We start from the raw sequence: 15138 nt of genomic DNA on the forward strand, positions 1-15138 counted from the left end.
AAAAAAAAAAAAAAAAAAAAAGTTCAGTTATATACAAGATTTACAGATACATGTCTGGAATGTAACCGATTTTTAAAGCGAGGGCTGACCAAATTAATATTTGGAATATAATAACTATATTCTTATTGTTGGCATAAACTGGTATAATAATACCAGGTACCATTTCCAAATTATTCCCTCTTCCTCTTGAAAGACTTCCTTAAGATTTTAAAGCAGCAGATCTCTCCTACCCAAGCACGTCTCTACCTATCCTTTCCTTTTCAGTCTACTGACCTGCATGCAGCAAGGGATTGCTGCTGGGGGAGGAGGCAGGGATGGGGCCAGCAGGATAGCAATTACCCAGTATGCTGAGAATTAACTGCAACACAGACACAAGGCTGTCAGCCTGGGCTGGTGTGGCAATTAGAGTCCAGTATAAACTTGACTGGCTTTGGGATCAAGCAGGGGATTAACGGAGCAAGCTTTGTTCCCCTGCTCTGCTTTCCAACCACGTCATGGACTTCCTCCATGTTTCTGCCTTGGAGCTGGCCATCCATGTACTGAACCTCATAAAACTGTGAGCCAAATTAAACCTCTCCTCTTTTAAACTGTGAGTGTTGGATACCGTGAACAAGCAACAGGAAAGCTAACAGTACTGCTGTTCAGGGCACCTTCATGCACACTGCCTTTGCTAGTGTAACACTATGCAGCCACATGTAACACTATTTAGCCACATAGACTAAAAGCTCCTTGACATCAGAGCCATGACAAATCATAGAAACCATCCAGAAAGGCCTATGGCTATCACTAGGACATACTAAACACTAAATGTAAAAGCATAAACACATGATACACACAGTACAGTACCACCATGAAATGTGGACTCTTGGAGGGCATTTTGGCTCATGCCATTTGCCAGCTAAAAAAGTGACTCTTGCACACCAGTATCAAGGTTCAAGTTAATGCAGCATCAAAATAACACATGTATTATGGCTTCCAGGGCTGCTGAAAATAAGCCAAAATATTGAATGGTAAGTGCATATCCAGCAAGCCCATTCTGTTTTTTTTTAACCAATTTTTTTTTAAATGAGCCTTGCCAGTCTACAGCAAATCCTGGTATACAAGAATCCACCCAGTGAATATCTGCATTACCTTCCTGGTTATATGCAATGCACATAAAGAATGTCAAATGAAAAAACCAGGTATAAATGTGGCTGAGGTTAGTGACTATGAGGGATGTACCGAAGCCAAGAAAACAACCACTAACCTTGAATTTCTCTTTGCAGACACCTGGACACTTCACTCAATTCCAAATCTTTATTCTGGTAACTGCAAATACACTAGCCCTCATACTACACTTGATCTTAGCCAAAAAGTCAAGAAGTGACTACACTAGTCCTCATACGTTCATTTACCAAAATTACTGTGGGGAATATTCACAGGTGCTACAAAAACAAAAGCTAACATGGTAAAACAAACAAACAAAAAACCTAAATCTGATTATTTTGTTGTGGTTTTTGTTGGACCTTATCTGAAAATTAGGGTTTTTTTCAGAAACTACACTTTGAAAGCACTCAATATATTAAGCAAACACTAGATGTTGACGTATCTCTCTGGAAAATAAACTTAAAACCTGAACACCCCCCCACTTTAGCAGGGCACTCCTCTTCTGTAATCCACAGTAGAAGTGTTGCCCCAACTCCGCTGAGGAGTGTAAAATAAAATAGCCAGAAATGTAATCTGCAAATACCAGTGGATCAGTGGCTATTACATTCCTTGATGATGCACATGAACTGTATGAGGAATCCAACTACAGACACATTCTTCCTGAATTTATTCCACCTATAAAGAAAAAACCACACAAACACCCCTCCCCTAACCCCAACACACATCAGAACTGCAGAGAAGCATCAACATTCCCCAGGCACTTGTTAGAAATGCACAAAGAATTAGGACAGTAACAAACCTTTTAGAACCTTCATGATACAAAAAGCCAACTGCAGCACGCATGCCACAGATTCACCACTACTGGACTAGCACTAGCACTTGCCTGGCACTCACCCTGCAAGCACATATAAAGAAACTGCTGTTTGTTCAGTGCCTTTCATTCAAGTACCTGCTAGTACTTCCTGGCCAGAATTTTTATGTTTCTTTCTTTGGAAAATGGTATCTTTTGGTGTCACCCATCCTGGACTCAAGGGATCCTACTGCCTATCTCAGCCTCCTGAATATCTGGAAGTATCAGTACTACTACACTTGGCATATATTCTCTTTTTAAGCAAAAAGGCAAAAGGATTCTGTTATTAAATCCATATCCTTTTGTTAACTTAAAAGGTAGAAAGGAAAAATGGAAAGGAGAGAGGTAAGGGAGAGAAGGAAGCAGGCAGGTAGGTGAGTTACATATACAACTCACCCCTTTCCCCCCCTCATTATTATGATTGTACAAGAGACCCAGCCCCTGTGCATCTCCTGTTGCCTAGCAACGCTCGCTCAGGCGCACTCCTCCTCCAAAGTACTTTCAAGAAACTGAACACTAGCACAAAACAAGGTAAAGCAATAAAAGAAAGGTCTGTAGTATGTGCTACATCTCAGCAGATAGTTTAAATGCACTAAGAAAACCTCAGTGTGAGGTATAATTCCATACAGATCTTATCACATGTCTCAATTGTACATGACCAGGAGATTCACAAGACTACAGCAATGTTCTGTCCACAGAGGACATCTGTAGATATTATTTTATGTATTCCCATAATAAATGGATGGGAGAAAGGATACCTGAATTCAGTGCCCAATGAAGCTGAAACACACCAACTAAGTACTTGCTCAAGGCCACAGCAGAGGGAAGAATAGAATCTTCTCCGTTGGACTTTTCTCAATGTGCCAAGTAGACTCCTACCTTCCCTAATACCTACTTCTAGGAAACCCACCAATGTGAATATATTCCTCCTTCATACTACATATTATGGACATAAAATTGACAGCATTATGACTCAAGGAAACTTCAGAAAATCTATAAACTATTCTCAGAGAATTTCTACAAAGGTAAGTTATTAATAGAGAATCACACCTTTCACATGTTTGAAGAATCTACTGTACCCTGTAGGGGGAAAAATGCCAGCACAGAAAACTGTGATCATTAGTTGCAATAGAAAAAACAATTAAGAAATATACCCCGCCCCTGGGGTGCACTGAGATGGCAAATGAGACTGGGTGTGGTGGCGCGCGCCTATAATTCCAGCTCCTGGGAGGCTGTAAACATGCGGATCACTACAAGTCCAATCTAGTTGTGAGACCCTGAACACCCTACAGACCCTCCTCTAAAATACAAAAAATAAAAATAAAGAAGAAATATACTTTGGCCAAGGATATAGCTCAGTGGCACAGTACCTGCCTGGCAAGCATGAGGTCCCGAGTTTAATTTCAGGTATCAAAAAGAAAAAGAAAGAAATATACTTCGTTTATCTGCAACTTATACAGTTACAGAGGAAGAACTGAGTATATAGAAAACACCATTCACTGAACTATTTTAAAGGCAAAGCAAATGCTCAAACTGACAAGACAAGGCTCCCTATAATCAAGAGCTCAAAAGCCTGTTATTAGCACAGGCTACTTCTGTTCTGATTACTTTCTACCAAAACCTGGGATAACTATACCCTATCTGTTATAGTACTAGTATATACCTAAAGATACCTGGCACACAGAGATCTAATGGTAAAATTATGGTAATTCCTAATGTTAATCATCTGAGCCAATCAAAGACACTTTCCACATGCTTCATGAACAAACTTACCCGCCTCTCCAGTGCTGCTGACTGTGGGCAGACATCTTATAAGGAAGTGCTCGCTCACCCAAGTTTTCCAAGTTTCGTACTATGGCTCCTTTATCCATCAAGGCTTCTACTGTACGTTTCAAAGCAGCAGCAGTCTCTCGCTGTTTTTTTTTTGTTTTTGTTTTAAAAGAGGAAAAAACAAAACAAAACATGAGAGTCAATATGAGAGCCAGAATGATTTAAGTCTAGTTAGTTCCAACCCTAATAATTCTACTGGAAGGAATCTCTGGGTAAAAGCACCAGAAAAGTTTTGATTCAAAAGAGATGCTTTTATAGTAAAGATACAAGATATCTCACAGGTGTGAAGGAAAATCTGAAGAACTGGGCTTCGAAGAGTTCAGAAGTCAGAGCAGCTCCGGGGATCTGGGAGGCAGGAACTAATGAGTGGCTTCTTCAGAGCACCTCAGCAGGGCTCAACCAGTGGCAATCACTGTCAGTTCTTGTAGCGCACGACTCAAAAGTTCAAATTCCAGAAGAGAGTCCTGTTGGTAAGCCACCTTAGTTTACCATTCCACCAAAACCATAGCCAATGGCAAAAGGCAAAAGGAGTTGTTTCAAAGGAAAAACTGAAAGTAACTGAAAGGGGAAGAATAAAACCCAATTTCCACCTCCCTGGAGCTTACAACACACACACACACACACACATTTTTATATGTAAAGCCCCAAAGGTAGAGAACCAAAAAGCTTATGGAACAAACACACTCAGCACCAGAAAAGTTTTGAATTAAAAGAGATGCTTTTATAGTAAGAGATGTTCTTTATAGTAATCTAAGAGTTTCATTAAGGAACACTACCTGACAGCAGCCCTGTAAAGACTAGAGATACAATGAACCAATGAACCAGGAAAGTAAAGGAGTAAAGGCAGAGTGGACTAAGAGCTGAGAGTCCCAGAGGCTGAGGTCAAGGAGAACAAAGAATAAAGTCAGTGGGCCATGCACAAGAATGTAAGTAATAAAGGTCTGTTATAAAAACTATAGTTCAGACAACTACAAGTCTCATTGTCCAGATATAAAAACTTAACATATCTCCATGCATACACATACAAAAAATGTTGGAAGAAATACAAAGATAAACTTGAAAAATCCAACTAGTGCCATGTGAAAAGTAAAGGTGAGAAGTGAGAAAAGGAGTCATCCAAATCTGGTGGTTGAAGAACAGTGCTGTCATTAGCAGCTAAGAAAATCTGGAGAGCTGTCAAGGGACAAGAGAAAAGAACTGGGGTCAGGTCATGCTGAGTCTGAGACACTATGCTTCCTCAGCTGACCTCTCAAGATATATAAGCATTAAAGTTAGAATACAGGTGGGTTATAATACATATGTGTTTTGCAGTCATCCACACAGAAGCTAATGGAGGCCTGAAGAGGTAAGCTCATCACAGCAGGAAAGAGAGTGTGGAAAGGAAACCAACAACGAAACTGTAGAGAATATAGACATTTGGTGGCTGACAAGAGGACTTGAAGTCAGAGAGACAAATTTAAAGGTCAGAGTCAAGTAGGACAAGGAAAATCAGGAGCCTGTTTTGTTGCAGGAAAGTAAAGAAAGGCAGACTCCAGAAAAAAAAGACAGAATGGAGATAAAGATCTGCAGGTAGTGACAATACAGAAACTTAGTAAGATGGGGCCAGAAAGCAGGTGGCAAGATTTTCCAGGAAAGAGATACCACAACAAAGAATACCAGAACTCATGGGGCTAGCACATCTGAGCAACAGGAGACTCAGTGAAAAGGAGAGGAAACATAAGCAAATCAGGAGTCAAAGAATGAACTTTGTCAAGTGGTTAAAATGTAGAATTTTTAAAAGGGGATACAGATGAATGTTCATTTTGTATCTGTGTATTCAAAATTGTTAGAATATATAGTTACATTCTCTTTATGAATAGAGGGATTTGTTCTAATAGTGTGTGTAAATAGGATATCATGTCCACATCTTGCACAGCAATTAACCACTAGGAAGAATGTATGCAGTGTGTTAATTATTGAGACTGTCCTATCAATTTGGTTCAAAACTGTCTCATCGCTATTTGTTTCTCAAAAATATGGGGGAAAAAATGTAGAATTTTTTCAGCAACAGTGATGATAGCTACCACGTATGTCTGACTGGTATAGACCAGATACTGATCTAGTGTTTTACTGTTACCTATTGATCTTTACTAAATAAAATTTATAGATTTGAAATTGGGCCTGTAAGAAATGCCAAACAGAACAGGTAAGTGCAAAAGCCTGCTACAGAAAAAGGAGAACTGCCAAACCACAACCAGAAGAGGATAGAGGCACAGCAGAGATGAATTCAACCAATAAAAAAGGGAAGGAACAAAAGGAAAATGCAAGATTTTGAAGTGCAGGAAGGGACTTAACAAAAGGCTACCTTTCTGTCATTCATTTTGTGTCCGAAAGTGTGGAACAAGTATACATGTATATTCTGCTACCACAGAAAATCAACTACCTAAACTTTCTTTCTGACAAATATTGTTTAGATAATATGAATACACAAGATATTAAAACTTAGAAAGAAATTTTTTCATTTTAATTTCATATTGCAGGCCACCATTGACTTAAAAAATCCTGATGGAAATATTTATTTAATTTTAATCAATCTTATGATAAAAGTTTTCCAGCAAACGAAATCAAAGTCAAAATCACTTCCCACTAATGTTAGCTACATAAGAAGGCTATGGCAATCTCTGTGTGACAGCACTGAGTAAATATGGCTCTAACCACATGAACACTGAAATTCTCACTTTTCATTAATTCACAAAGATATTTCCTTACTCTGCAGAAGCCTTGTTATTAACAGCAGGATATTTCATTTCAGTAAAGATGCTAGTTCTTGCCCTGGCATTGCATCTATTAACTTAAAATACACTGGATGAACTGCACATCCAAATGAAGTCTAGGCCTAAGAAAAATGAAAAACTTTGGCTGATTACAGCCTTCTGATTAGTTATCAAACTCTTTAATTTTAATTTCAGTTTTGCTTGATTAAAAAGGAATACATCTCAGTATCCTTTTTGTCTGGTTCAAATTCCAACTTAAGTGTTTACAATGCAAAATGGAGTACCTTCTTCTGAAGTAAGAGCCTATGAAATAAAGACTTTTCCTCTGACATTTGTTCAAAAAAGACAGGGTGTCTCAAAAGAATGTAACTTATGAAAATATCAAAACATATTCACTTCGGTAAGTCAGGGTCAAATTGTAGACTGCTTGAATGGTCATACTCTTATCACTGTAGTTTCAAATTACCAACATTTTACAACTGAAGGAATACTGTAGGAGCTTATTAGGGTTGTTCAACATGTCCCATGTACCTTACTTTGCAAAAACAGGATCATGGGCCAGATACACTGCATCACCTATCTGTGCAAATTAAATTTGTGTTTTACTGAAACACAGACAACATATACATTTGCATAGTGTCTATGACTGTTTCTGTGCTTACAAGCAGACCAATAACAAGAGACTATATGACCTCAAAGCCTCAGTTATGTATCATCTGGCCAACCTCTGCTCTACCTTGTGATAGGCTGAAGAAACTGACAGGCCTCAAACCACTAATCAGAAAATGAAACAAAAATAAAATCATAACCTGAACACTTAAGATACAAATGTTAATTCTCTAAATGATGGATCATCAGGGAGACACATAGGGCATCACCTAATAAACACTATCAGCCTGAACTTATCATAGATCTAGAACTGCTTCTACAACTCACCATTCCATCCACATGCTCTTCCTAGACTAATCAGACCAGGTTGTCAACTTCTTTGATGAAACCTACAGATGTATTAAAATAAAAAAATTTAGGCTGGTGGTGTTAGGGGGAATTTTTGCTTAATTAGCACTGTGTTCAATTTGTATAAGTGCATGGTTTACAGAAAGCAAATGATCTTGCTACATAAATCTCACTTGCAAGTTCTGGGGACCATTTAATTCCATCTATTCTAAGAAGTTGTGGGTTTCTTTTAGGGGCATCTCTCACCCATCTGAAAGCAGCTCCTAAGTTGCTTGATGTCAACTCCAACCTATCACAAGGTCAATGAAACAATTTTGGCAAGGCATGGTGGGAAGCTGAACACATTGATGTGAAGAAAAAAAAAATGGAGAAAATAAAAAACATGGATGCATCTGAACTCAAATTAGAAAAACAAAATTCTAGTCAGATCTTACTCACTAATGAGTTTTATAGCCTGGGAAGAACAGCCAAAATTTACTAATTTTGTAGTCATGTCTTAGTTTTTCCTGATAAATTAGTGGTTCTCAATTTTTGTATTCTCACAAGACTCACATGAACATTCCTACTGCAGGTCTCATTTTAGTCCTAATCATACTTGTGGCAATCAGTATTCTTTTACTCACAGAAGAACAAAATTCTGTCATCTGCAAGATGGATAGATCTGAAGGCCATCATGTTAAGTGAAATGAATTACTCATACCATATTGTAAACTGCCTGTTCGCAACAATATGTAGAGTCTAAAAATGGCCCCAAGAACTAGCACAAAGTATTAAGACAAGAGGAAGGAAAATAAGAGGGAGGGGAAGGAGATACAACAATGGATAAACAGGGGGTATAGATATGAGCAAAATATAAACACTGAACCCCTTCGGCAAAACGTGAAACTAGAGAGGCAGGGTGTGGAGTGATGAAAACTACCAAAATATGATGTGCATGTACAAAATATGTTATACCCACATACAAATCTGCCAAAATGAAACCCATTAATCCACATGACCAATAAAAAAGGTTAAAAAAAGGAAAACACTACCCCCCAGTTAAGCTGATTTTTAAAATGTAATTAGTCCTGGAGAGCCTCAATTTTTTATCTTTTCATTAACTATTAGAATGACTAGGGGCTGGAGAGAGAACTCAGTGGTCTAAGTGCCTGCCTGGCAAGTGTAAGGACCCGGGCTCGATCCCTGGCACTGCATGCCATGCCGATCCCAGAACTAGGCATGCTGGCACACACCTGTAATCTCAGCAATGGAGAGGCCAAGAGAGGAGGATCACTACAAGTCCAAGCTGTGTAGTGAGACCCTGTACAAAATAAATAAAGGATTTTTTTTTTTTTTTAATGACTAGTGTTTGGGCTGGCGAGATAGCTCAGTGGTCTAAAGCACCTGCTTAGGCAACCATAGGAGACCATGGTTTGATCCCCAGAACCACATGTCGGGCCAGGCGTGCCCCCAGAGTTGGCTGAGCCAGCCACAAAAAAAAAAAAAAAAAAAAAAGACTAGTGTTTAGCCTACAAAAGATGACTTAAACACAACAGCTGAGTTCAAATATTCACAGAACCATTATGCAAAACATAAATTTGTTTTATTTTGATTGGATTGCAAAGGTAAACTAGAGGGGGGACTACCCATTAGCTCAGTTGTTTAAGTGCCTGCTTAAGCAAAGGCAGTCAGGCTCAGGATACTGTGGCCTACTCCCCAGATCCTCAGACCTTACCAGACCTACCCTTAAGGCATCCTGAGCCAGGAAAAAAAAAAAAAAAAAAAAAAATCCTTCAAAGGTAGACTACAATTGTAGAGTAAAAATTACAGAGCAACAGCCTTAAATTGTAAAAAACATATATCTAAAAAATGCAGCTGTATGAAAATGAAATAGGCTGCTATGTTAAGTATGGGCTCTCCTATCACTTGATACACACACAAAAATAACAGATGGCCATTGCCATCAATACGTGCAGTGAGTCCAGGCATGCTAGGGCATGCCTATATTTCCAGCACTCTCGTAGGCTGAGACAGGAAGGATTTAAAGTGCAAACCCAGGCCAATGCCTTGCACCCTGTGTCAAAAAGAAAAAGGCAGGGGAAGGGGGCATAGGAATGTGGCTCAGTGTGAAAGCCCTGGGTTCAATCCCCAGTACCACCTCCACAAAAAAGTAAAAAACACAACTTGCAGTGGATAATTGAACTTGGCCACTTGTAAATCCCTTGCCAAGACTAAATTCCAATGTATTTTTTAAAAATCTGCATATATAGTAAATGGACTTAGTTTGCTCAAACCCACATTTTTCCAGGGTCAGCTGGACTACTTCCACTATGATCTGCCACAAGTGTCCAAAGGAAGCCATGGTATCCTCAATCATGTAAAACCACAGTTCTACAGATGCTAATCAGTGAAATTTCTATAATAAAGAAAGGAAAGAGGTAGGGAGAACAAAAGAAAGAAGAGTATTTCTGCTTATCCTAAACTAAAATCCCCTCCCTCTCAGCAAGTTTAAGAATTCATAATAATATCATAACACCACCACTGATCAATGACCCATGCTAAATCTAATTGGACCTATTTATATCCCAGAAAAGAAATTCGTCAACAAAATTGTATAATTAATTAGATTCTATGGCGGAGTTTTGAGACAGCAGCCCTTAGAGCACCCACAAAGTGTAACACACCTAGTCTTATCCACTAAGAAATGACAACAACCAGCACACACATTTAATGGCATACAGCATCCTTATACACTTAGCCCTTCTCCTTTTCAAGCAGATAAGCCTCAGGTAATGCAGAGCCAGTGCAGAAAATATCAAAATCTATGAAAATTATAAGAATTTCTACTGACTGGTTGCTTAAACAAAGCAGAGTTCACTCACATCCTGAAAAGGCAACACTCTTTCAAGAGGCAGAGGAGGGTCAGGCTGGGTACTCAACTAAAAGTAGGACAGAAGTGCACAGGAGGACTCTGCACTGGAGGCAGAATCAATGGAGCACTGTTACTTGGTACATTTTCCCACCCATGGCAGAATTATGCCTCTTAAGATTTCAGTTTCTTCAAAAACTCATTTACAGTGCTGGTAGAAATACTTTCTAAAGGATGATTTGGCAATGTATAAGTTTTAAATGCTTATGCTCACAATCTCAGCCACTTCTAAAAATTTACTCTAAGCAAGCTATCATACCCATATAAAAGGATTTAGCTACAAAAGTATTCCCCCAAAGTTATTGAGATAGTGAATAAACAAAAATATAATTGTCCAATGCTGAAAGATTATAAGTTAATAAATTACTTTCACTAGTGAACAAGGAAAACGCTTTTGTGTAGCCATTAAAAAACAGAGTATTGGCCAGGAAGATAGCACGGCAGTCTAAGAGCCTGCCTGGCAAGCACAAGGACATGAGTTCAATCCTCAGTACCGAATGCCATGTAGCCCTGCACCGAGCCAGCCACTGAAACTGGGCACGGTGGCACACAACTGTAATCCCACCACTGGAGAGGCTAAAACAGGAGGATCACTATGAGTCCAAGCTGTACAGTGAGACCCAGTACCAAATAAATAATTTTTTTTAATTTTTAAAAACAGGACATTGATCCTTACTGGCATAAAAATATTTTAATAAGAAAAATCAATAGGTATAGTACATCCACATTTTTATAAATGTACTATGTACACATACAAGGGAAAAACTAGACACAAAACCTGATAATCATCCATAGGTAATGATAGAAAACTTCACTTTTTTAACTTATCTGATTTTACAGTAAGCAGTTAAGTATCTTACAAGCTTTTAAAAATTTTTAATTGACATAGTAATTGTACACTTTGAGATACAATGTATTTTAATACATGTATACAATGTTTAATTATTAGATGGGGTAATTAGTATAATCTGCTGTGTCTTGCATTAAGGCTAGAAATTCTCAAAATCCATTATATTTTGAAATGTACATTAAATTATTTACTAGAGTCACTGTACTCTACTTATGCGACATTAGAACTTCCTCCTATCAACAGTATTTTTGTGTCCTATTACCAACTTTTCTATTCTCTCACTCCTCCTGGCACTCCGGCCTCTGGTAACCAATATTCTACTCTACCTCTGAGTTAAACTTATTTAGTCTCCATATGTGAGAATATGTAGTGTATTTCTAGCTTTTTTCACTAAGTCCACTGTCCTCCGGGGTCATCCTTATTGCCTTGTGTACATGTACCTCATCTTTGCTATTATGTCCACTGATGAGTATCTAGACTAATATCTTGGCTACTTTGGGCAGCACTGCAATAAACATAGGAGCAAAACCTTGATACACCAATTTTCCTCCTTTGGGGAACCTCCATATTGTTTTCTACAGTGGCTACTCTAGAATCAAACTTCTCTGGGACAAAATTTAGTTTTTCTTTTTTTTTAAGGATGTGTTGTAATTTATGAATTCTGTGCAAAAGTCCTAGATTTACACTTCAATACTCAGAGCTCACTAAGTTCATATCCACATTGGATGTTTGTTTTCATTGGTATTGGAGTTATACCCCTTAGCCCTTTTTTTAATTTGTGAGATGGGGTCTCTCAGATTAGGCACAAACTTACAATCCTCCTGCTTTGGGCTGCAGAGTGCTGAAATCACAGGCATGTGCCACCATCACCATCTTCCACATAGGTTTTCAGTAATATCATAGAGTTGTACAGATGGATGCTTTCCTGAGGTTTCTCAGGTAGCACACTGAGGCCAACCTGAGCAACTCAGCAATATACAGTCTCAAAATCTAACCTGAAAAGGGAATTGGTGCCCACAGGGCACACTGAGATGGCAATTGAGACTGGGCATGGTGGTGCGCGCCTGTAATTCCAGCACCTGGGAGGCTGAAAACAGGAGGATCACTACGAATCCGATCTGCATAATGAGACCCTATAGAACCCATCCTAAATACAGGGGGATGTAAAAGAAAAGGGAATTGGGCTGTAATTCAATGGGAAAGCACCAAGTTCAATCCCTAGCAATAACTGATTTTTAGGGAACCAGGAAAACTGAAAGCTCAAAATCAAAACCTCAAAACTCACTGGCTCTAGACTCAAATCATACCAAAAAGATAAGTGCTAAGTCAGAGCTTGACACCAGTGGCCAATAAAGCCAAGGTGATGAAGTAAGTAGGAGAAGCCCACCCCTACTACAGCCACGAAACTGACAAGACGACCCTGGAGACTTGTGAAATCCCAAATGAAAGCTTTCTCTGGAGGATGTGATGAAAATAAAAAGAACACAGAAGAACTGAATGGATGAAAAATAGAGTCATGGTTTTTCTTCTCAGTGAGGTAACAAATGGAAGAATGTACCAATGTAAAAGGCAGTAGAAAAACCAGCAAAGTAACTTCTGCTAAAAATGTGACGAAAACCCTTAAATTATACACTAGACTTACTCATACAAGGTAACCAAGTGGATAGACCACACTGAACTATCAGTACCAGGGCTGGCATCAAAACCCAGAAACCGTGAGACTCTTAGCAGTTGAGTTACATGAGATCCAACCTTGCATGAATTTGCTGGTTGCCAGGGACTTAGGATCCAACATTTTAACATTAAATCCATGTAGTTCAACTATAATAGTTTTATTCCACAAGCATCTTGTTTCTGGACCCTTAAGTCAAAGATTATTCAAGAATCAGTGAAGATATTCAAGGTGGTGCCATAATTCGCTTGAATCACCATTGGTACATGCATGATGGAATCTATCTTTAGTTTCATGATGTAGCTAAGTCAAAGCACTAAGGCAGAGTCATCATGGTTTTCTTCAGCACAGCTTAGAATGAACTTGAAGCTCTCAGTATCATCTGAAAATGTAACATCTCGCCCTCAGATATTTCAATTCAACTAGCCTGGAGATGTAAAAATCCTGGGCACAATTTTTAAAGCTCCCATGTGCAAGTAAAGGTGAGAACTATGCTATAGTGGGACAATAGCCAGCTTCTCATCACTCTAAAGATGAACAGTTCTGGCTAAATTTCATTTTTAATGTATTTTAACCAACACTCTTCTCTAACCTTAAACAATGCAAAAAGCTCATTCTTTCTCACAGTAATAATGGATTTCTCACTACACACTCAACTGGAAAATGCTAATATTAAATACTTGTTATTCTAAGGAGATTCCAAAGCACACAATCTTCCTACCAGGTCCATTTCTAACCTACCCTCCCCCTTCTCCAAAAGTACTTACGGATGAATAAAAGAAGGTAGAAAAGGCATGATTAGCAGGACGCTTGGTTACTATGGTAGCAAGTAAATGCAAAGCAATGCTTATGAAATGGTCAGTAAGAGCAAGAATCAGGTAGACATTACAGAGCTACCTACCTTACTGATTGCTCTATATTCACAACTCACTTCACTGGCTTTGTCTTATATTTCAGCCTCTTTACAAAGTAGAAGGGGATAGCACTAAGTTGACAAGAATGTCAAGGGGAGGTTAAGATTCAACCACACATTTTGCCAGTTTAAAAAAAAAAAATCTTTATAAGGAAATTCTATTTAGGTCCTGTGTATCTACTAAGTGCCTGTCCAAAGTTTAGCAAAAATCTCAGATGACTAGCTTGAGATTTCCAAAGTATATAAATATATTGATAGAATTAGAAACATGGGCTGAAAACACACACCAAAAGGGCATCTACCAACCAGGCCACTGCAATGGTGCTTACATCCAAGTTGTGCAAGAAAAGCACTTAACAGACTATTGTACTCAGAAAAGGAGAAAAGGACGTAGAAGTAAAAAGAAAGGAATTACAGGAATAAATTCATTTATTTACATCCAGCAATATTCAGCCACTTTCTAGAAGAGTGCCTTTGCTCTATAACCCTATGGTACCATTCTCATTCCACATACATCTTGCAAGTATAATTAAGAGTCTGTTCTTTCTCCTAAACTTCTTCACAGCCGCATCTTAGTCATCTGTATAAGACAATGGAGATGCAAAGAACCTGACACACAGTACGTGTTCATAAATGTTTGGTGAATATATTAAAGGAGCTAGCTATACTTAATTCAACTAGTAAGCAAGAAAGAGTAAATGGAATCATAAAGTGTAAGAAATAAGATCTTTATTGTAAAGAGGAAAACAGCACCCTTTTTTAAAAAAGGCAAGTGCATAAAGCCAAGATACAGACTATTAGTCAAAAATAGACGTGTTGTAAAGGAACTAGACATATGATGAAAGGCAAGCAGAAATAAAGGCACATAATGTGCCTGCACACATCTAAAATTTCTTAGGATGAAGTTAAAAGATTTTTTAAAACCTCAGCGGATCAATGCTAACATAACTCCTAGAGTGTATAGGGAATGTCACAGTAACAAAATCCAAACTAAACTTTTGGAAACAGAAGCAAACCCTATGTGGGAACAACAGTATCCTTTAAAGGAGTTTACCACTGGCTGTGAAAATGAGATTTCAAATCAAACCTGGAAGGAGAGCAAACCCAAGGAAATGCAGTTCTCATTTTGTTGCTCAAGTTCCTCTTACTACAGATGAACATCACCCTGAAGCATGGAATCCAACTTGGAGACTGCATGAGAAAGGGGACCTCAACTACCTTAAAGTTGTCTAAGAAAAAGTCAAAAGACCAAGGTGGTC

General features: G+C 38.5%; 1 protein-coding gene across 1 annotated transcript in view; it reads right to left on the minus strand.

Moving 5' to 3' along the window:
- Mrps6 (mitochondrial ribosomal protein S6) overlaps positions 1-15138 on the minus strand; it is a 71230-nt gene that overhangs the window by 15872 nt on the left and 40220 nt on the right. Inside the window, exon 2 of the mRNA XM_023705547.1 lies at positions 3770-3909. Within this exon, the coding sequence (XP_023561315.1) occupies positions 3770-3909 (140 nt within the window). The remainder of the gene's footprint in view (positions 1-3769; positions 3910-15138) is intronic.

The sequence above is a fragment of the Octodon degus genome, unplaced genomic scaffold (assembly GCF_000260255.1).
Source record: "Octodon degus isolate 3935 unplaced genomic scaffold, OctDeg1.0 scaffold00225, whole genome shotgun sequence".
In the NCBI taxonomy this organism is placed as follows: domain Eukaryota; kingdom Metazoa; phylum Chordata; class Mammalia; order Rodentia; family Octodontidae; genus Octodon; species Octodon degus.